The following is a 22,674-nucleotide window of genomic DNA, read 5'->3' on the forward strand; positions in this document are numbered from 1 at the left end:
ATGAGGAAACTTTATTTTGCAACCATTTGTGGTAGTGTTCACAACCACAGCCCCAAGTGCTTTCTCTGCTTACGCACCAGAGCGAGTAACAATAGTATTTTTCATTGATATAGTGACTTTTGTCTCCAAGGCTCCCTGCAGACCCGGCCTGAGGTCTGGGGATGGCCTCACCTGGGCAGGTGAACTCCTGTCATGAAGAACTAAACTGTGGTCCTTGTCTCTGCAGTGATTTTGAGAATACCAGCTGCCTGGTCAGTGTCTTCTGGGAATCTTAGATCTCATCTCACCCAGGGCTGCACATGAGCCCCAGGGATGTTCCCCAAAGGTCAATCTAGGGAAGGTTCCATTTGGCAAATTTGCCTTTAGCTAGATGGGGACACTAGGTCTGGAGTGACTGACACTCTGCTCTCCCAAGAATCAGAGAATGCATGCAGAGAGGAGCAGGCAGAACTACTCTGAAAGTCTATTTTTCCGGAAATATTCAAAAACAACCTGGACACGACCTTGTGCAACCTACTCGAGGTAAAGCTGTATTAGCAGGGGGGCTGGACTACATGACCTCCAGAGGTTCCCAACCATTCTGTGATTTTGTGGCTTTCTCCTTCATTGTCTTCAAAGATGTGGGCTGCCATGTGCATCACCCATGGGAGAGGAAAGCAGGAGGCAGAGGAGCAGAATAAAACATGGCCAGGTCGCTGAAAAGAAGAAATGGAAAGCTAAGTGTGAGTTTGCAGGAGCTGCAAGTAGATGTGGTGGACTGAAAGCCATCAGGCAAAAATAAAGTGAGTCACTAAGCAGCAGGTTTGAGAGCAGGAAAGGTTAAAACAAACATTGTTGAATTGGCTAAAGACTGAAATCAAAGCTGAAGATTGCTTTCCTGTTCTTCAGGCTGAACTATCTTTTTTTTTCAGTTCCGTTTTCTGCCACTGTTATAGTTGGAGGAGCAGCTCCTGAAGGAAACTCCACTGGCATTGCATGAAGGGTTTAGATTAAATGTGAGGGAGAAATTCTTCCCTGTAAGAATGGTGAGGGTGACACAGGCTGCTCAGAGAAGCCGTGGCTGCCCCTGGATGCCCGGCAGTGTCCAAGGCCAGGCTGGACGGGGCTGGGAGCACCCTGGGGTAGCGGCAGGTGTCCCTGCCCATGGCAGGGGGCAGGAATGAGATGCACTCCCGCACTCCCCACAGCCCAAGCGCTCGGTCGCTCGGTGCCTGCCCCGGGCCCGGCGTGCGCAGGGCGGGCCGGGGCGGGGCCGGCGGGGGCCGGGCGAGCGGGGCCGGCGGCCCGGGCGCGGAGCGGCGGCGGCAGAGCGGCGGCAACGGCGGCGGCAGCGGCAGCATGGAGCGGGCGCAGAGAATCTTCGGGGGACCCAAGGTGGGCTGGCGGCGCTGCCGGAGGCGCAGGGCCGGGAAAGGGGCGTGCACCGGCACCGAGGTGCCGCGCACGGGAGCGGCGAACGCGGCGCGCCCGGTGCGTGCCCGGGGCTGAGGTGCCGCGCTCCGGTCGTGCCCCGGGGCTGAGATGCCGTGCCCGGGGCTGAGATGCCGTGCCCGGGGCTGAGGTGCCTCGCTCCGGTCGTGCTCCGCAGCCGAGCGGCCGCACCTGCTCTCCGCAGCCCGGGGCTGCACCGGCTGGCAGCGGCGGCACGGCCGGGCCGCTCGCTGGGGATGTGCCCCCCGGGCCAGCGCTCCGGTGCTCCCCGCAGGGACGGGCACGGGCTGTGCCGGGTGTCCGGCATCCCGCACACCCCGCCGCCGGAGCGATGCGGGTCAGGCTCATCTCAGCGCCCGGCCGGGGACACGGCTCCGCCGGGCTGGGGATGCACAGGTGGCCTGGCTGGGGAAGGGGCAGGCTCTGAAGGGCCCTGCATCCCAACCACTAACGTAGTCTGCTAAAACAGATGTTTTCTCTTGTGTTTTTTATTTTGTTTTGGGGGTTGATTTTGTTGGTTTGGGGTGCTTTTGTTTTTTGGGTTTTTTTGGGTTTTTTTGTTTTTTTTTCTTTTTGGTGTGTTTTCGTGGTTGTTTGTTTTTTTTTTTTTTTTTTCTCTTACACATTTAGTTCAGTTATTCCTCAGATACCCATGACAGCACTTTGAAGCACTCTCTGACAGCAGGCACCAGTCTTTCACTCTCTCCACATCCTGTATACTACATCTCTAGCAGGACCATACGGTAATGTGTTTATTATCTAGATTGTAACCTAGGGGAGGAAGAAGATGAAATAGCTGTGGTTAGCAATAGTCCTGTATGTGATGGAAGAACACTGCCTGTGCTGAAGGATGGCTCAGCTCTCACGCTGTGGTCTGGGTAAGGTGCTGTATGGGAACAGGTCTGCCAGGTTGGGCTCTTGTGGGAATGTAGGAGTCAAGGCAGAGGAGACCAAGAAAAGTGATGTGAGAGTTGTGGTTCTATTCTGGGAGAATGTGAGTGGTGGCAACTGCTTGTGGCTTTTCCAGAGAAGAAGATTGTCTCCAAAAACATGAAACAATTGGGAGATTTTGCTGCTGTTTGCATCCTCTCCCACTCCCAAACCGTTTATCTCTCAGTTGAGTTTGCACAGGAAGGTCTCACATACTTGGAAAGGGTGGTGTGCACAGGTCTGATTCTGTCACTGTGGTTCCCTTTCTAGGAAGCTGATTCATGCAATAGCAGGCAAACCTTGATACCAAAATCCAGGGAGCATTGGCAGCTGCTAATGGTTTAAAGCCTTTTTAAGTCCACTTCAGTTTTGGGAGATGGTGGTGCTTCATCAGCTCCACTAAGAAAAAAGGCTGTTGATTCACTCCGGTGATTTTAAACTTTTGGTTGAGAGAAGCAACTTAAGTTCTTCTTTCTTTTGTGCTTCCACTTTCCCAGTGTATAGGAGACTGGGATACCAAAGAGAAAAAGGATACCTTGGAAAAACTTCAGGGTTTGACTGCTAAGATCAGACTTCTGTTGTCTGGCTATTGGCAATTATGGGACTGTTTTCCCTGACTCAGGCAGTCCCTTTCAGTCCTGTGAACCTGCTAAGTCAGGCTTGGGGAAAAAAAATGGGCCTGAAGTCAGTTATTGAGCCCTATTCATTCCTCTGGATCCTCTGCCATTGGGAACGATCAGTTTTGTGTTTTAGAGATGTTTCTGGTAACTGGAGCAGGTTCTGCCCCAGCTGAATGTGGGGCTGGGGCTGCCTCTGCGTTTTTCAGGAACTCGCTGACTCCCAGTGACTGCAGTGATGAACAGGGAGCTGTGGCAGGACAACTTTGAACCCTGCTTATCATAGGCCATAAAAGAACAGAGAAGTTTGATGTTCCTTTGATGTCAACCATCACCCTTTCTGTTCCACAGCCAGAGCAGAGACCATGTCCTTGCTCACTGCCCTCTGCTTGTAGGCCAGCCCCAGCTTGGGGGCTTCAGGACATGTGACTGTCTTCTCCTGCAGCTCCACGTGCCATGCTGTGGAGAGCAGAATGGGATAGGGGTTTCTAGGGTCAGCCCACTCTCTCCAGCAACTGGTGTAGCTCGTTTAATAATCATCAGGTGGCATGGGGAAGGTGTTCCTGCGGGGCACACTGTGTGTGTGTCAGCCTCTCTCAGAAGAGTGGCTGCTGACCCAGCCTGGGTGGTACCAAAGCTGCCTGTGCTGGCTGTACCCAGGGGGTTTGGGTGGACGTCCTGCCCCACTCCCTGCAGCACTGCAGACTCTCCCTGCCTATCATGGGGACTGCGAGAGCACGATGGTGTGTAAGGATGATGTTGGATTTGGCTCGTCCACTTCTTGTGCACAGCCTGACCCCTGACTTGGCATGGTCAGAGCCTGGTGCTGCTGAGACTGCGCTGAGCTCAAGCCAAACCTTACACAGTGGTACCTCGTGTGCTCAATTCTTTAATAATGGGGTACAGGGATGCTTTTGGATAACCTTCCCAGATCCAGGTGGCAGTAAGAGGTTGTCTGGGTGCTGCACAAAGTGCCAGGACTCTGTTTACTGCTCTGAAGCAGTGCCTTGCTCCAGCCAGGGGTGGGTGTGAGCTCTGTGATGGGTTGGTGGGCACATGGCCCTGCCACCCCATAGGAGCCATCACCTGTGATGACACACAGCCACCATCACCTATTAACGTCACCAGGAGTCTCATACTGAGGTCAGTGGTGTAGTTGGTGCTGGGAGGGCGGTACTAAAGGCTGCTCAGCCCTGGAGCATCCTCCTCTTCCTCAGCCACCAAACCCATCAATCATTGTCCAGATGCACAGAAAGCACAAGTATTTCTTGTAGTGGAGCTCTGTGAGGCTTGGAGTCTCCCATGTTTCTCTTTTAAAGGCTCATCCCTTACAGCACGCGACAGGTACATCTCCCAAGTGCATTTGTGGTGTCCTCAGGTTTGAGGATAATGCTGTGCTACTTCCACTTCACAACTCTCTTGAGCCACTCTCAACTCTTGCTTCAAAATAAGCATTTGAGATTAATTTAGGATGAGGAACTCTTTGTTCCTAACAGCACACTTCCTTAAAACGAGACTTTGAGAAACATAGTTGTTTTTTGCAGTGATTTGTCATGCTTATCAAATAATTGGCGAATTACAGCTGTAATTACCCTAGTTTTCAGCCATTGAGATTAATAGAATAAGCTGAAATCATCACCTTTCAAGAGGCTGATAAATAATCCTGGGCAAAGTCACTGTTAAGGGTTTTAAAATGATGCAACTTTATCAGCTGCCTGATTATCTATTGATGTCTGCTGGAAACCTCACAATAAAAGGGGCAGACTGACTTTGGTCATTGTGTATATTTTTAAAAAGACCCTAACACCACCTAATACAGAAAATCCTTCAAGTGCCTTAGCTTGAATGGCTCTTTTTATGCCATATAATGGGCAAGCTGAGCAGGTAACTGCTCTGCCATGGTCCACTGATCAAACCATAATAGAGAAATTGTGTTGGGTCGACTGTGGATGAAAATACTTTGAATGTTTGGCTAAATTTTCCGCCTTAATTTCACTAAAATGAAAATAATCAGACTTGATCTTGGAATGGAACATACTTGTTTGAGTACCTTCATTTTGTGTTTGAATTATTTTTGAAGCTTATTATATTATGTCTCAAAGAAAACATTACAATATTTTCAGAGAAGTCAAGCCAGAGCCCTTAAAACTTCTCCTTTTTTAAAAATCCAATCCAACTTGCTGATATCTGCACTAATGAGTCATGTGCCATGGTCAAGCTAAAACTTTTTTTGCATGAAAGTGGAAATTTCTGGGTTTGCTCTGATGGCCTTGCTGGGGGCTGTCTGTGCTGAGGACACACAGTTTACAGCCTTTTGAACATTCTTTGAAACCCATCCATCTGGCTTTCAACAAGCCTGGAGTGAAACTAGAACTTTTATTGCATTACACTCTGGGTTTTTGATGCGCTGGTGGGAGGTCAGTGGAGGTGCAGGAGGGACTGAAGCTGGTCCTGAGGGTCCTCACTGTACCTGGGAGAAGAACAAAGCTCCTTCCTCAGGAAAGCGTTGGAGCGTTCTGCTGCTTTCTTGCTCTTCATCGGAGCAGGTGGCACCACATCCAGCTGGGCTGTGAGAAGGGAAGTTATCAATCTGGTCTAGTGGGTGGCATCCCTGCCCACGGCAAGGTGGCTTGGAACTAATGACCTTTAAGCTCCTTTCCAACCCAAACCTTTCTGTGATTCTATGATCAGTGGTCCTGGAATGGTTGAAGGCTGCTGCCCAGTGCTGGTGCAGCCTGTGGTGCTGTCCAAGTCCTTCACCAGATGTTGAGATCCCAATATCATGTGTATGCTCATGCTTTCTCTACAAATAAATTGGAAGGTTCGGGTGGGAGACCACATGCACAAAGAAGCAGAGAGGTCTGGAAGAAGCACTGGGTTCCTTCATTCACCTAATTTCTGCTTGTTCAGGCATGGTCCTCTGGAGCCACAGTTCAGAGAAAACTCTTTCATCCTTATCTGGGTACTTTCCTTGGCTTAAGGCAAGGTCGTGTCACCCATTTGTATGTGGAAAAGACTTGTGCTTTGTTTACCCAAAACAAACACGCAGGAAGAGAGCTGAAATGTAATCTGCAGTGAGCAGCCTCCCACAGACCTGGAAGCACTCGGGGTTTGCGAGCAAGGTGCCTGGGGCAGATGAGCTGCTGAGTTGTGCCTCTGCTGATTGCTTCCTTATCTGGAGCGGTGTAGGCACACTTCCATCTTCTCTTGAATGTCCTTTGGCCTTCTAAATAGCATAGAATAGTCCACGGCTGCAGAAAACTCTGCTCTCAATCACAGGGCTTGAGGAAACCCAAAACTTTTTGGGTTGAACAGCATTGCACAAGGGTTTCTTAGCACTTGGTTTAAGTGTCTCCAGACCCAAAAAAAAAAAAAAAAAAAGGCTGGCAGGGGACAAAGAGCCTGTTGCTGATATTGGAGAGGAACTTGCTGCTTTACAAGCATCTCACCTGCAGAAGAGGCAGGAGGAGGTGACTTACAAAGATGAAGGATGCCATGGAATCTGCTTTCTCACTGATGGAAATGTCATGTTGGGATGTTCTTGCAGGAAACACTTGAAAAGTGTTTGAGGGAGAAGACCTCAACAGGTTCAGGTTGCTTTGTTTTTCAAACCAATGTAAGCAAATTTGAAGCTTGTATCTCCATCAGAAAGTCATGAGGGCTGTTGAATACCTCAAGGGGTGGATCTTGCATGGTTTTGAAATAAGAATTGGAGCTCAAGAGTGGAAAACATGGCAGTCATCCACATCTGGCATGCAGACCATGTTTGTATCCTGTTATTTTATTTGCTGCTTTGAAGGACATTTAGTCCTCATAAGCAGGATTGCATAACTCAAGGAAGGGGGAAAGATCAGGTTTTGCCCTTCTTAAATCTTCCTCTCTGTAGATTCAGATGGTATCTTAATGGTGGGAGCAGTGGCAGGGATGTGTTTTTACAATCTGCTATCAGTGGTGTCTGTGGCCGTATCCATGACCCCTGGGCCAGCTGATTGATTGCCACCAGCCGTTTGATCTATCCTGAGCCTGCCCCACCTGCGCTTTGCATCCCACCAGTGTTTCAGTGGCAGCTTCTTGGCCATCACGTGGAGATGGCCTGAGCCCCAGCACTGTCCCTGCCCTGCCTTTTGCAGCAGCAGTGGCCAGTGAAAGCCCTGGCAGTGAGTCAGGTGCCTCTGCCTGCAGGGCAGGTGTGCAGGGCTGTGTGTGGGGATGGGAGCGAGCTCCTGGGCATCAGCGCATGCCCCAGAGATGGGCACTGCCAGCCCTGTGCCAGGAGCTCACGTCACCTGCTCTTGGACACTTGCTGGCACTGCTTACTCAGTTTTCTCCCAGCTCCTCGTAGTTATTGTTTGATACATACCCTGACGCCAGAGGGTTTGTGGGTTTTAATTAGTAACCCTGGGTAGTTTAGTTATCCATGCAGATACCCAGCCCTCTTCTGAATCCTACTCCTTTCTTACCCTTGGCACCCTGCAGCTATCATCTATGCAGGAAAATGCATAGATGTTATAACTAAATGTCCACGATGTTATAACTAAAAAGAACCTTGTGTATTAAGTTTCTAATCTACAGTTTCATTTATAAATACAATAAAATCAAATATGTATTTTGTAGACTATTCTGTTACTTAAAAGAAAACATTTCTGGAAAGATGGATATCTAACTGAAACATTTTACAGCTAATATTTTCCTTCCCAATTCGACTTCCAAATCACATTTGTCATGTTCCTCCGAAAGCCCCAGCTGGCTAATGGAAAAAGCTTGTTTTTGCTTTTCTGGCTCTCTTTCTCCAAAATCCAGTGTTTCAGCAATAATGGGGAAATAGGGCTTAAGAGTGAAAAGACCTGAGTCACTGTCCCATTTTTAATGAGTAAAAATTTAAGTGTTTTATTTTGAAACCTTTTTAGCTCTATGGGGCAACTTGTTATTATTATTTTTTTACAGCACCTTGTGCCGTGGGACTGACCCCTTGTGTAGGATTAGAGAGCCTGTAAGCCCTGATAATACCATGTAATTAACAACCCATCAGGAGCTGATTCTTGGAAGTGAAGTCAAAGTTTTCATGTAATGACACTTAGCAAATAAATTAGGGTTTGGCTTCCTGTGATTTCTAGGAGGAAGCCAGCTGAAAAGTCAAGGTGTTTGGAGTTTGCTTTTTTCACTCCTCCTGAACTCTAAATAAGTATAGGGCAGTTCCTCAAAATTACTGGAAACAGAATAAATTTCTAAAGATTCATTAAATGTGTGAGCTGCAGCAAAATACTTAGACAATACATAGATATTGAAAAATAAACTTTATAATAATTATATTTTAAAAATGTTTATATGTCATGACTTTGTCCCTGTATTGGCTACATTTATACCCATGTGAGCACCAGTTACTTTTCTCTGAATTATTGTTGCAACTCAAGAGTACCTGACCCATTTCTCTTATTGCAGGTAGAGCTTCACGTCCACCTGGATGGAGCCATCAGACCAGAGACCATCTTGTACTTTGGCAAGTGAGTTGTGGGGGGAAATAAACTCTGGGAGCTGCAGTACAAAGGCATCCTCCCTTCTGCTTCTCCAGCTCTGTGACAGAGGAGCTCCTGCAGGCAGCAAACCTGGCTGGTGCTGGTTCTGTCTCTGCCCAGACCTGGCTGCACAGTGTGAGGGCACTGAGCACACCCCAAAAGACAGGGGGGCTTCCCTGCTAGCAGGAATGTGACTGAGGTGGTCGTGGGTTTGTGAGCTGGGCAAGCTCAGAGGAGCCACCATGAGAAAAGTCCAGGAGATGTCTCAATGAGCTGCCTGCTGTTGAAGTGTACCCAGGACACAGCAGAGGTGCTGTATCCTCATTTCTTTTTCCACATTCCTAACTGCAAAACCAAGTGGAATGGCAGCAGGCCAGGAGTGCTGTATTGGTGGTCGTGCTGCTACATGGTTTGAGAGGAAAAACCAGCTTGGGTGCCCTTGCCTGCCCTGCTGCCATGTGCATTTGAATCCCAGGCTGTCTGCCTGGGGTCAGCAGGCAAGGGGTCACACTGGTGTGAGGGTGACCCAGGGAAGCACTTGGCAGTGCTTTAGAGAGAGGTTGTTTCCTTGACAGAGCCCATGTGCATCTTCCTTCAGTGTGGATGGTGTGGGAAGCGTGGGGTGAATGATTAACCTGTGCGAGGGCCTGGCTCCACATTTGTAAGCAAAATAAACAAGATTTCCTCCAGCTGTCACTGATACCCTCACATCAAGAAGGTGGCAAGGGTAGGGATTTCGGGGAATGGCTCTTAGGCACAGCTCTGGGAGGAAGTCAGTTCTGAGGAGGATGGGAAGTGGTTATAGCATCCTCTGGGCACAGCAGATTCCAAGGCAGTGCAGTCCTAGGGAGAAATATTCTTTCTGGAGTAGCTTTTTCAGCAGGGCCTGGCCGTACTTTTTGCTGTGCAGTCAGAGAAAGAAGAGTGGGTCAGGGCTGTCCATCCCATGTTTTTGCTGGATGCTGGCATGGTGAACCCAGGGTTCCTGCTGGTGGGCTGCAGGGCTGGAATACAGGTCCAAAGGAACAGAAGAGTTGGTGCTGACTCCCTGAGGCTCTTCTGGGTCCCTCTGCCTGCAAACAGAAAATGCCAGTGTAGTCCCCTAGGAGAATTGTAGGAGCCCTGAAACCCAGGAGGCACTGGCTGTCCGGGGATCCTGTGCCAGGATCCTTTCTTAGGGCAGAAACTTTCATTGCCTGAGCGTGTGCTGAGTTCCTCTTATTTTTAAACAGCCCTGGCATCCCCCTGGGCTGCCAGCCCTCGGGTGGAGCAAGGCTGTGCTATTCATGGGCTCTAAAAGTTGCACTCACACACACACAAACCAGTGGGGCAGTGCAGAGGGCTGTAGGGGACTGACTGCCTTAATAACCTCACCCTGGGCACAGAATGCTGCTTGTGGTCTATTTTTAAAGTTAAAGAGCTGGAAATAATTTTGCTAGGTGGTGTTTGACCATGTAGACAGAACCCCAAGCTGCTGGGATGCACAACCCCTCATTGGGCAGTGCACTGCTGAACTCAGCTGTTTTTAGAAACTTTGTCTCCAATTCTGTCAGGTCTGGGTCAGTCTTTGCATCATTCCTGCTCAGCCAAAGGGCTCAGAGGTGTGACAGACCCCTCATAGGGACTGGGTGTCCCCAGGAGAGGTGCTCTTCTGTGGTGGGATGGAGTGCATGGTGCTGCCCGTGGCTGGAGGGAGCTGCTCTGGGCAGGACACCGAGGTGGCAGTGAGGACAAACATGTTCCCCTCTGGCCACTTTGCTTCAAGAAGAATCCCAGAAGAGGGTTGGATGGGGCAGCAGCAGCTCCAAAAGCCACACTGGCATGATCCACCAGATCTCCTCATCCAGTGGTTCCAGTGTGGATCATCCCAAAGCACTGCCACTGATGCCTGCAGGAAGGCAGTGCTTCAGGAAGCACATGAAAGAGGTCAGGGAAGTGGCTTTGCTGTAGGAAACTTTCCTGTGGCAGGTGGAGGAAGGTACAAGTCGGTTCCTGGAGCAGAGACTGATGTGTCAGTGCCATGGAAAGGGCAAGGCGGGGAGGAAAACCGATGCCTTGGCAGCGATGAGTGTTCCCTGCTGAGTGCCAGCAACTTAATCTGTGCAGATTGCATGTGAGGGCTGAGCATGGGGCTGGTTTCCTTCCTGGCTGAGTGGGGAAGGAGCAATGTTTACCAAGCCCAGGAGCGGGGTCCTTTGGACTGTGTCCCTGCATGGCTCATTGGGATGGGTGCTGGCAGCACAGCACTAAAGCTGTCTGTGGTGTTCTGTCTCTGTTAGCAGAGTTCTTCCAATCAATCAGCTGTAATTCGTTGTGGCAGGAAAGAGGATTAAAAACAAATGTCTGGTTATTATTCCAAATTTGTTTTGGCCTGTGCAGGGTACCAGAGGGCGGGGGGTGACAAAGCCTGCCCAGGAAGCTGCAGCACCCTTGGCTGGCAGCCCCCTCGATCTCGGCTGTCACCACCCCAGGAACACCTTCACCCACGCGGTATTCCAGCTGCTCCTGGGAAAGATGGCCTCTTCCCTCTTGGAAGCACTTATGTGGGCATTAGCGTGTCTGTCCCTTTGGTGAGAGCAGTTGCTGCCCTTTGTCCCTGTGTGGGAGGAGTTCCTGTCACAGGAGATGCCACCAGGATGCTGGGCTCAGGAAGCAGCAGGAGCTGCTGGCACCAAACCCATGAGCCACAACACTTCTGCCTGTGTGATCCCAGGCCTTGGAGCATCTCCTTGAGTTTTTAATCCTTTGCGCCTGCATAAGTGGAAATTAACTCTTCTAAAGAATTTTGGCAATTCTGCTGCTAGGTCTAGGAGGTGCCAAGAAATAATCCAGAGCCCCTTTAGATGAACTCCTTCTTAAGCTTAAAATGTGCCCTGGCTGTGTTCCTGCCGGGTCAGCCTGGGCTTGTATTTTGGTTTGTTTGTGCTTAGCCTGTGTTTTGGATCGCCTTCCTCTCTGCTGAGATTCAGGGCTCCATCCGTGAGGAGATTTTGGAAGGACAGTGTGTGCTGTATCTTTCCTGTGAGGAAATGATGGTTGATGCTGCCAGCTTTGGATGCAATTGGTGTATAAAATGGACTGATTAAAAATGTGATAACCTTCCCTGTCAGTAACATGTGACTTTGTTTCCAGGAAAAGAGGCATCCCTCTCCCTGGGAATACTGTTGAGGAGCTCCTGAAGTATATCAGCTATGACACGCCGCTGTCACTTCCCGAGTTTCTAGAGAAATTTAATTATTACATGCCTGCCATTGCGTAAGTACCCTGCTTTTGCTTTTGCCCCCTCGACCCTTGGCAGGATCCCTTGGCTCAGCCTTGGAGGTCCCCTGTGGGCCCTGAGGGTGATAGGTCCCACTGCCATCCCTGCAGGGGTGACCGCGAGGCAGTGAAGAGAATTGCCTACGAGTTTGTGGAAACAAAAGCAAAGGAAGGAGTCACCTACGTGGAGGTCCGGTACAGCCCTCACTTCCTGGCCAACTCTGGTGTGGCTCCCATCCCCTGGGGACAAGCTGAGTGAGTGATCCTGCTGTGCTGGGGAGCTGGTGGGTGGCTGGTTGGGCATGGAGAAGGCATCCCCATGCCAGTCAGCCACTGTGCATTCAAAGGCTGCTGTAACAAACCTCCTTTCTCTTCCCATGCAGCGAGAGCCAGCATGCTTCCACCTCTCTCTCCCATCAACAGGGTTTTTCATCTTAAACACCTCTGTGTGCTGCAGTGTTTTAATGTCCCTTGCTCTGGGCACTGAGATCTGCATGTGCAGGGCAGCTGTGCTCAACCTCCTGGCTGAAGCCCTTCCCTGTGAGAGGGAAAGAAATGTCCACATATGGACTGCCTGACCACAAAAAGGGAGTTTGAGATGGCAGAGGTGGTGGGTGGTGTTTGAGAGGGCTGGTGGTCTGACCCCTTCCTTTCATGTCATCCCCCCTGTGATATGTGCCTTTCAGTAAATCAATGCTGGGCTCTGGGGCCCCTCCAGAGTGTGCTGTGGTAGGTGCTGAGCCCTGGGCTTGCCCCTGCCTGGCTGCAGAGAATTGTGTGCCCTAATCAGAGCGACAAAGAGGGGATTCCTCTGATCAGGCAGGATGGGCACCCAGTTTCCCAAGGCCTTTCTGAATCTTAGTGTCATCTGTGCCTGCTTCAGTGCCTGGTACCTGGTAAATGTGGCCGTGGCATGGGTGTAAAAGGTGCTCTCGGGCTCTGACTGGTCTCATTGGGCAAGTGGGACCTGGGGCAGCCTGTCCTCCCGTGGGGATGCCGGGCTGGACCTGTGGCTCCTGCCTGCCTCCCTGGCAGTGTCTGGCCTCTTGCTGATGCCTTTTCTTCCCTGCAGGGGAGACCTCACTCCAGACGAAGTGGTTCAGCTCGTAAATCAGGGACTGAAGGAAGGAGAAAGGGATTTCCACATCAAAGCCAGGTCTATTCTATGCTGCATGCGCCATATGCCAAGTAATGTATTGCAGCTGCCCTGCTGCTCTGCTCCCTTCCCTGGGGCTGGGGGGACGTCCCTGGGGCTGGGGCTCTGCAGGAATGTGGGGACAGCCCCAGTCTGTGGGGCTGGTGCAGCACCAGACAGTGCTGAGGAGATTCTGGGGGTCCTCTGCTCCTTTCACTGTAGGGCAAAGGTCTGCTGGAGGCAGGAGTGGGGGTCTGTGGGTACAACCAGTATCTGAAAGGTCTTGCTAGAGGCACAAAAGGGGCTCTTCTGTCCTCTCCTGGGGGAGCTGTGGTCTCTGCTCCCTGCCCAAAGGCCAGAGCTCACCTTGGGCCAGTAAAAGCCATTGGCACAGTGAGCACTTGCATGTGCCATGAGTGACCGGAGGTCTGAGAGCAAATGGTTGTGGAAGGAGGACCAGCATGACATCTCACACTTCCCTGCTCATGGTCCTACAGCAGGATGCTCCTTCCTTAGCCTGGGTCATGGGGCAGCCAGAGAATCCACTGGCAGCAGCTGGTCTCTGCTGAGTTAAGCTGAAAACACAAGTCAGATATACTTAAGGTACATATATAAAATGTTTTTTTATAAAATCAGCAGCTCTGATGAAAAACTTTGTTGGTAACAGGTGCTGTGACCCAGAATAGGAAGAAAACCCAATTACCAGCATTTAAATGGGCTGCTGACTTTCACAAGCATCTTCTTCTAGGGAAGGATGCAGCCAGAGAGAGGCTGTGTTACAGTAGCTGTTTTATGTGAAGGTTTTATTCTGAGTATCTTCATATCTCACACCAGTTTTATTTAGGCTTAGTAGGGTAGATGGTGGAAAGATTTTTCCTAGTGAGTACATGATTCATTTGTGTCTAGAAATGTGAAAAATTATATTCTTGGAAGCTGGTAGAATCTTGGTAGATTGGATCATGGAGTTTTCTTTTTTTTTTTTTTTTCCCTGCTTGCACAGTCAACACCAAACAATACTTTGAAAACTTGATCCTTATATTTCTGGTTTCTAGGGAAAAAATGTTTTTCTTTGTAGAAACTGGAGAGCTGTAAGGCACAGTCACAGTGATCTGCAGTTACAGTCCCTGCCAGTGCACAAGTGGTGAAGGCAGGAGGTGGCAGGAGCATCTGAGGGTGTGTGTAGCCTGCACTTCACTGCAGGAGGGATTGCTGGTGGCATTCTCATACCTGTGTCCCAGGGCACTAGCTGATACCCAGAGCCAATGGTGTGCTTGATAAAGAGTCTTTAGCAGTGCATTCAGATGTGCTGCACAGTGAGAAGCCACCCTAATTGTAATTAATGAACTGTTGAGAGAAAGGCAGAGATACCAGCCAGAACTGACTCATATTAAAGTTGTTAAATAAAATAATGACTCTAACCCAGCAAGCTGAAAAATGGTGGAAAAAAATAGATGATGAAGTTGCACACATCATTCTGGTGTGTTCATATGATTTGGGGATTTTCTGTACACAGAAGGTGCCTGTTAATTATTAACACAACTGTTTATCTCTGTTTCTTGGCTTTTCTGCTAGGGTTAAGTGCTATGTGAGTTGGTAGATGCAGTTTCTCTCTCAGAGGTTATCTGTCCTGAGCTGAGAGAACTCTCAAGCAGTTGTTGGCCACTTGTTAGTCTCTTTTTCACTGATGGCAAATAGATAAAACTTCAGCTCCTTCCTATCAGAAGTAAAGTCAAGGATGCCCTACAAGAGGCTGTAGTACAGGGCCCCCCAGAGATCCCTCCCAGCCCAGTCTCCTCCCTGACACAGCTCATCTGGTGGGGCAGTTCCTGCCTTTACCCTCACCTTGCCCAGCCAGGGAAGGGATGGAAGCTCAGGAGTTGAGGGATTTCTCCAACACATCATATTACAGCCCCAGGGCAGTGCAGTTCATCTTACCTACAGCCAACTGCAGCAGTCACTACTGCTTGGAAGTTTTTAAATTATTTTTTCCCCCTGCTTGAAGTGAGCAGAAAAACATGATGAGAGCAGTTTTATAGCTGGTGAATGCATTCGATTTCCCTTTCACTGACAACAGACTGATCAGTTGACAGCTTTTATCTGCCTGGAGATCACAGAGATGACAGACCTTTCTAGGAGTTTGCTAGCTTTCTTTTTGAGCATCAAATTTTGGGAAAGACTAAAGAAAATAGCTCTAGCCTTCTAGTTATAAGACCAGGATTTGTTTAGAAAAATGCTGAAGGTGTGACCCTTATGAATGCTCCTCCTGAATCCTGATGCTGCCTCTTCCAGGCTGGTCTCCAGAGGTGGTGGAGCTCTGCAAGAAGTATCGAAATGACTCTGTGGTGGCTGTTGACCTGGCTGGAGATGAGACCCTGAAGGTGGAGAATTACTCTGAGCATAAGAAGGCTTATGAGGTTTGTGGAATAAGTTTTTAAAAAGAAATTACGAGAAGAATATATATCAAGGGTACGTGTGTGAAGGGACACTTTTCAAACTGCAAACAGCTGGGACAGCTTAAAAATTTGTTGCAGCTATTAAAAACATTCAGTTAAATAGAAAAAGTATTTGTTTATATTTCCCAAATGATTAATGGCAGGCATCATTGCTAAAACATGGCCGTAGAGCTGGGGCTTGGCATGCTGTGAGTGTGACATGGAGCCCAAATCAACCCCCACCCCACTACTGTTGGCTCCTGGGGCTTGGTGAAACCACAGCCAAGGGTGGAAGAGACTGGCCTTTCCAGTCTGGCAGAAATCACCCGAGGAGCAGAGCAGAAGCTGAACTTTTGCAGGGCTTTTATCTGATCATCTCAAATGCAAACACTGGAATGGCTTCAGGAGCCTGATCCCAGGCTCTCACCAAACCTCAGCCTTTGCAGTGGCTCCAAGGGAAGGGAAGGCCTCACTCCTCTTTGCTGGTGGAAATTTGGGGTTGTTAGTCCCCACCATCAGTGGGGGAGGAGGTTGTGCACCATCACTAGCAAAAAGGGTGGTGGTTTGCAAGCAGTGCTCAGGTCTGAAAGTACACGGGGCTTCCTTGGGGTCCTCACCCCGTCAGTGGGAGCTGATACAAGGCAGGCCTGCACTGCTGTGCTCAGTGAACGGGGTGATTATAGACAGTGGCACGGGAACGGGTTCATTAACTCATGGCAAGGCAGTCTCATCCTGCCCTGGTGGGCCAGCAGTACCCAGGTCCATCCTCTGTCTGAAGGATGCATCTTGTCTCTGTGCCAGGGGCTCACTCAGGCTCTGAGATGCTGAAGCAACACCCCCCTCCCATCCATATTAAGTAACTGAAAAACACTCCTGAGTGCAAAGCCCTGAAGGAACATCTGTGAAGAGCATCTGCTGCAAGATGGGGCTTGCAGCCTGTCTGCTGCTGCCAGCTGGGTGGCCCTTCTCCAGCAAAGCAGGAGCCAGGCTTCCCTCCAGGCTCCATGGCTTCCCAAAGCCCAGGTGGCCTGTGACCCCTGACAATGAAATTTTCAGGATGATCATGGAGCTGTACCCAAAGCTGCATTCACAGGGTCCTTAGGGCTTGGCTGCCTCCACCCCAGCCTCTTACAGTGTCAGAGCATTTCTTCATCTCCGGCCTGGGGTGCTTCAACACCTTTGCACATGGCTGCAGCTAGCCAAAAATGTAGAAGTTCCAAAGCATGGAACTGCTGCAAGTTTCATGCAGAAAGGCAGGTGGGTAGAGGAGCTCAGAGCTTGCTGCTGTCTGGAGAGGAGGCAGTGGTGAACTCACCCAGGGTTAAAAGCCTGTGAAGAGCCTGGCTGGGCTCAAGTGGAAGATAACCAGGATTTTTAAGTGTCTCTCTATGTGACATTACCGAGCTCTTGCTGCTCTTGGGGTGCAAGGCTCGTGATCTGTGGGCTCTTGGCACAGGAGCCTTGCTGTGCCCCCGAGAGCAGTGCCAGCCCCAGAGCTTGCTGTCCTTGCTGCAGGTGATGGGACAGGAGCATGTTCTCCCTTGTTTTGCAGGAAGCTGAGAGGTGTGGGATTCATCGCACCGTCCATGCTGGGGAGGCCGGCCCGGCTGCCATGGTCAAGGAGGTACGAGGAGTTCCTGACTCAGGGCAGAGAGGGACAGGGTGTGACGTGCCCTGCACCAGGCACAGAGGCATCCAAATCCTCCCCATTTCCACAGCAAAGTGAACCCTGGGTACTTGGGTGTGGGAACCCAGGGCACAGGGAATATTTCTCTGTCTGCTCTGAGGGGTCCTGACCCCCAGAGAAGCATTGACTTTGACCCTCCTCATTCATGGAGAAAGCTTCCAAGACTTCAAGATAGACTAGAGTCCACAAAAGTGTGAAATAGATTATTGAGAGTAGTATAGCATGTCACTTGGGTGAGAAATTTAGGGTTTGGGATTTTTAGTATGTTGTAGATGGGAACAAGATGGAGATTTTAGGGTGGAGACAGATTGTTCTTTGCCTTCTTCTTCCTTCTTCTTCATGGGTTTGGGTGATGTCTTGTAATTGGGCAGAAAAGTCTGCATTGCAGGCTTTGAGGGATCAGTTATTGGGTTATAAGGGAAAATAATCTAGGTGTCATTTCTTAATTGGATAGTTTAGTCTTAAAAGACCTTGTAACAAGAGATTGTTGGCCATTTTTGCAGTGCTTTTCCAGCATGCAGAGTCTGGTATAGACAGCATGCAAAACTTTCAATAAGATAACAATAAACAAGAAGCTGAAGACCTAAAAAGTCCCATGCATCTCCTTTTCCTGACACAGAACTGCTCCAGGAGGGTTTCCCTCCAACAGGGGAACCCCCAGGGAGGGGCCCAACGTGGAGCCAAGAAACAGATAATGGGCACAGATCCAACCTGATGGCTGGAAAAGGGCATCCCAGGAGCCAGCCTGGTGGTGTGGGCTGTACCTGCAGTGGGATGGGGGCAGGCAGGGCCTGAGCTGTGCTTGAGGCTCTGAGTGGTTTTCCTGTGCTCTCTAGGCAGTTTATGTCCTGAAGGCTGAGCGTGTTGGCCATGGATACCACGTCGTGGAGGACCCTGAGCTCTACAAGCAGCTGCTGAAAACAAAAATGCATTTTGAGGTAAGGATGTGTGGTGGGACTGTGACAGCCAGGTAGGTGCTGTCTGAGTGGAAAACAAGCCCTCACTCGGGCTGTGCTACAGCCAGGGACAGGACCTGACACCCAGCTGCTGACCATGTGTACAGTGATGTTGTGTTTATGCCCAAAGCTCCACAGGAAAAGTGTTAGGGACAAACCTGTCTGTTTTTTGGGATGTGCTGCTGGGAGCACTGGTGTGCACAGCAGCTTGTGGGAGGGATGTAGCAGAAAGAATGGATCCTTGTGTGGCCAAGGAGAAATTCGGGATTTATAAATTCACTGATTTATACACCTCAAGCCTGAAGGCTCATCCTTGCACAAATCAGGCTGCTGTACCAGAGCAAGCCTGCTTAGAGGGTGGAAATGCCTGGGAGTTACAGTGCATGTAAGGATTTCTTTTGCTTTTCCCCAGAATGGCCATATCCAACTAACAGAGGGAAAATGTACTTAATGCAAGTGGTTTTGTAACTGTGATTGGCACAGGGCTGGTGACTGACTGGCCATGGGCAACATCCCACAGCCCCTGTCACAGTCCTGTGGGCTCCATGCATCCATATCCTGGGACACACACTGGTCTGTCAGAGTAGTGCTGAGGGGCAGCTGTGAACAGAGCTCTGATCTGGTTTTACCAGTGTGCTGAACTGTCTGTGTCCACAGCTGGGGTTCAGATCCATGTGATTGATTCTGGTTCTCATGCTTAACTCCCCCAAACAGGTCTGCCCTTGGTCCAGTTATCTCACTGGAGCATGTTCTCCGGACTTCACCAAACACCCCGTAATACAGTAAGACTTCTCAACTACGGGAAATCTCAAATGACCAGGATTTGGGTTGATTACAGCTGTTTTATTGCTTTACAAAGCTAAGGCACATCTAATGATGTAGGACAATGTGGCACATCCATTGTGGCACGGGAGAGCCTGGTGTGGGGGGTGTCCCTTGGGGAGGCTGTCCTGTCCCTCCTGCCCTGCTCTGAACTATGGGGCATGAGAAGCTACACCCCAGCCACTCCTGGCAGGTCAGTGCAGAGCCATGGGGGGACAAGCTGAGCCTTGTGCTTTTCTCCAGCAGTGCCAGCTGCAGAGACAGCCCCGAGGTCATTGCTTTTGTTGCATTTCACCCTGAGAACTGCACAGTATCACACCCAGTGTTCTGCCCAGCAGTTCAACCTGATTTCATTACAGATTTAGGAAGGATCGTGCCAACTATTCTCTAAACACAGATGACCCCCTCATCTTCAACTCCACCATTGACAAGGACTATGGCATCGTGAAGGAACACATGGGATTCACTGAAGAGGAGTTCAAGAGAGTTGTAAGTCAGCCTTGGCTGGGTGTTCTGCTGGTGTCTCAGTGAAGCCCAGAACAACCTGCTATTTTTTCTTTATAAGCTGAAGAATTTTTAATGGAAACCAGAAAATTCTGCTCTGGCCTTGTAAGCAGGAAAGTAGGACCAGGTTCAAAGCACATATCCCAAAAATTCCTGAGTATTTAAAGACCTTTGCTTTGTGCTGGTCTCATTTCTCTTGGGACTGCTGCTAGTGATGGGCCAGAGCAGTTGGCATAAAATAAGGCCATGGAAATGAATCTGAGAGTGGAAACTTTACACTCTCCCTCGCCTGTTGCTGCTCAGAGCCGGGTGCTGGGATGTGCACAACTGTGTGTTCATGTCTGATGTGTCTTAATGTGCCTGTGTTCCCCCTCTGCCTCCTCAGAACATCAACGCAGCCCAGTCCAGCTTCTTACCCGAGAAGGAAAAGCAGGAGCTGCTGAACAAGCTGTACGAAGCCTATGGGATGGTCCCCAACGCATCGTGACCGTCCCTGGGAGCCAGCGTGGAGTAGGGCTCTCCTTCACGAGTGCCTGACTCTCCTCTGTGCCAGTGGGAGCACTGGCAGGAGGTGCCCAGAGTCAGTCTCTATTCCTGGCAGCCCTGTGTTGACCCTTACAGCGCTCATCAGAATCAGACTATCACACACACCTACTTGTACCCCACAATCTCTCTCCTGAATGGATATCCAGCTTCCTGTCCTGCTGCTGTGCAAGCAGACTGGATCTGCCTGCTGGCCTGACTCCCTTCTCCATCTGCTGGTGTTTCTGTACTGCAAATGCAAACAGAAGAACCTCCCTTATGGTTTTTCCCTCCCTCTTTCCCTGTTTTACCTGTCCTGTCCCACTGCCTGGCCCTTGCCTGCACTTTCAACTCTGGCTGTGGCCTGGGTTAATCTTCACCTTTCCAGGGAAGAGGTGTGCTAGTGCTGGCAGGGAGCGAGCAGCCCTTTCAGACACACAGGCTTTATTCTTGTCCCTGTGGGGGGGAGGGTCTGGTCACAGCTATATTTACCCAGGGTTAGTCTTGTACTAACAAGACTGGAACAAGAACAAGCTGCAAGCTGGTGCCCCTGCCTGTGCACAAGTCTGAAGGGCATTTAAAACAAAATAGAATTTTTTTTTTGCATCCTTTCTTGGAGAAGAACTCCCATGTATCAGGCCTCCCAATGTCACTGCTGCAGAAGTGCACACCTTGGGCTCAGGCCCCAGCTGTGCTCACAGCTGGCTGTGACCATGCTCGCACATGCAGAGGAAGTTGGAACCTAATTTTACCACTTCAGGCCAAAATCTGCCTTCTGGGATTTTCCCCACCTTTTTACTCATCTTGGAGAACTCCTGTGAACTGCAGTTTGATCTTCCTCTTACTTTTGTTTAGGATTTGGAAAAACCGTGATTGATTGCCTGGTTTAACAATTCTGCCCTCTTTCTGATTTGACACAATCATTAGGCACTCTTAAGGCTGAATAAGTAAATTAACTTGGACCCAATGTCACACACTGACTCAGGTCCCATCTGATTGCTTCTCTCACTCAATTACGACACTGGCTAGAAGTCAGATCTTCAGTTTGGTGTAGAATTTATACTGAGAAACTCACCAAAAATTCCTTAGTGATTTTATGGCATTACAGTGTTTTTACTCAATAAGCAATAGAGCTGTGCATCCAGAGATGAGACCATTGTTTTCTTACCTGAGTGTGTGGTGTGCTTTAGCATCCCAGGGCTCTGCCAAGATGCTCACTCCAAAGATACCGTACCAAAAAATTGCCTTTGAAAAGGGGCCATGGTCACCATTGCCACAGACAGACCATGGACTGGTCCAGTCTCAGCCAGCAGTGATGGTCTGCTGGGAGTATTTCCATTCTTTCTGGCCTTCCATATTGGTCTTCAGAGTAAAATACTCATCTCTGAAGTACGTGGTGCATATATACACATAGATAGATAAATGAAGATGAGAGAGTGATTTTCTTACTTTTATAAAGCAAAAGATAAAGTATCACTTTTAAGGACATGATTGTGGTAAGAAACAGGTTTTGGGTCATTTTTCTCCAACAATTGTTTCTGAAGAAAAGTTGCTTGTTTGGATTCTGGACAGTTGATTGTTAATCCTGTTTAATAAAATAACAAATTTATATTAAAAGAGAAATCCTCGTGCCTTTCTGTTCAAGGGTGACTGTTAGGGACTGTGGCCTGTGGTCCTCAACCCCTGTTAGACCACATGGGTTCATTGATAGGTGTGATGGGGGCTCTGGTAGCTTGATTGCTGCCTTCTCCTGTTGCCAGGTTGGAGCACTTTGGCAGCCAGAGGGAAGCCTGCTCCCTTGCCAAGCAGCCCAGCTGGATTCATGGATTTATGGCTGCAGGCTGTTCCAACCTCCCCTGTCCTTTTCCCTTCAGTAATCCAAGGGGTGTGTACCACTGCTAGAGCAGCAATGCCATCACGGGGTACTCTCACCTTTCCAGGTGTTTATCAAAAGTAGTCACTTTTTTTCCCTGTCTCCTGGGTTTTGCACAGTTGGTTGATGCTCAGAGCCAAAGAGGGGCAGTCTGGGCTGCTGGGCTACACTGTCAGTGCGGGCAGGGGAGTGTTTGCCCCAAGGTTTTTGGGTTATTTAGTGCTTGGTTAGGCTTTGACAGGTCTGGCATGCCCGTGTTCAGCTGAAAATAAGGGCAGGGAGCATCCTTGTGCTCAGCAGCTTTGCAGATCAGGATGTGGCTGGATTAAGGCAGTGCCCTTGGTCTTTCTGCACAATGGCTGAGCTGGCTGTCACTTGCAGGGGGACAGTGGCTGAGCTGGCTGTCACTTGCAGGGGGAACCCGATGCCTCTCACCCATCCCCTGAGAGGAGCTGGCCAACAGGTCCCTACTCCTCTGCCTAAATATAATTCTGAAACAGATATTTTCTGACCAGGGAGAGCTAAGATTAGCCCACATTTGACTGTTGGAGGTCTGTATGGTGCTCAGTTCTTCTGCACTGCCTTTCAGCTCTGTGTGTGTCAGCATGAGCCAAAATTACTGTTCTGTGGTAAGGAGAGCTGCAAATGGGGCTTAAAGACACAGCTGTGCAGTCAGCCAGGTCCAGGAGCTACCTGCTGGTTTGCCCCTGGGCACGGGAAGTGGGAGCAGGCTCTTGGCTACTATCCAGGCATGGCTCTGCAATGACACCCAGCCAGTCCAGCCCTTTGCCAAAGCAGCAGCCACGGCCACTGCCTGGCTGCCAAATCCTCGTTTCCTGTGGGGGCTGGAGCTGTGGACCCCTCTGTGCTCACCCCATGGCCATCACTTCTCACAGACAATTCTCCCTCTGTCTGGCAGCCATTTCTATGCTGATTTATGGCCTTGTTTGTGGCTGATAAGTCTCAAACTTGTAACATTCAGTTCTTCTCCAGG

The 22,674-nt window shown here is 49.8% G+C and overlaps 1 protein-coding gene across 2 annotated transcripts; it reads left to right on the forward strand.

The window, feature by feature from the left end:
* Positions 1-1,301: 1,301 nt before the first annotated feature.
* ADA (adenosine deaminase) lies at positions 1,302-21,422 on the forward strand. Of its 2 annotated transcripts, none has more exons than XM_053993185.1 (11): positions 1,302-1,374; positions 8,418-8,479; positions 11,624-11,746; positions 11,861-12,004; positions 12,822-12,937; positions 15,174-15,298; positions 16,869-16,940; positions 17,840-17,941; positions 18,674-18,741; positions 19,141-19,270; positions 19,671-21,422. In XM_053993185.1, exons 1-11 carry the CDS (start codon positions 1,339-1,341, stop codon positions 19,770-19,772), a joined length of 1,080 nt encoding a protein of 359 aa, XP_053849160.1. In that variant the 5' UTR covers positions 1,302-1,338; the 3' UTR covers positions 19,773-21,422. The 2 variants fall into 2 exon arrangements, with proteins under 2 accessions (XP_053849160.1, XP_053849161.1); XM_053993186.1 differs by lacking the exon at positions 1,302-1,374 and adding an exon at positions 2,081-2,174.
* The last annotated feature ends 1,252 nt before the right edge of the window (positions 21,423-22,674 follow it).

This window comes from Vidua macroura, chromosome 17, assembly GCF_024509145.1.
Source record: "Vidua macroura isolate BioBank_ID:100142 chromosome 17, ASM2450914v1, whole genome shotgun sequence".
Taxonomy (NCBI): Eukaryota; Metazoa; Chordata; class Aves; order Passeriformes; family Viduidae; genus Vidua; species Vidua macroura.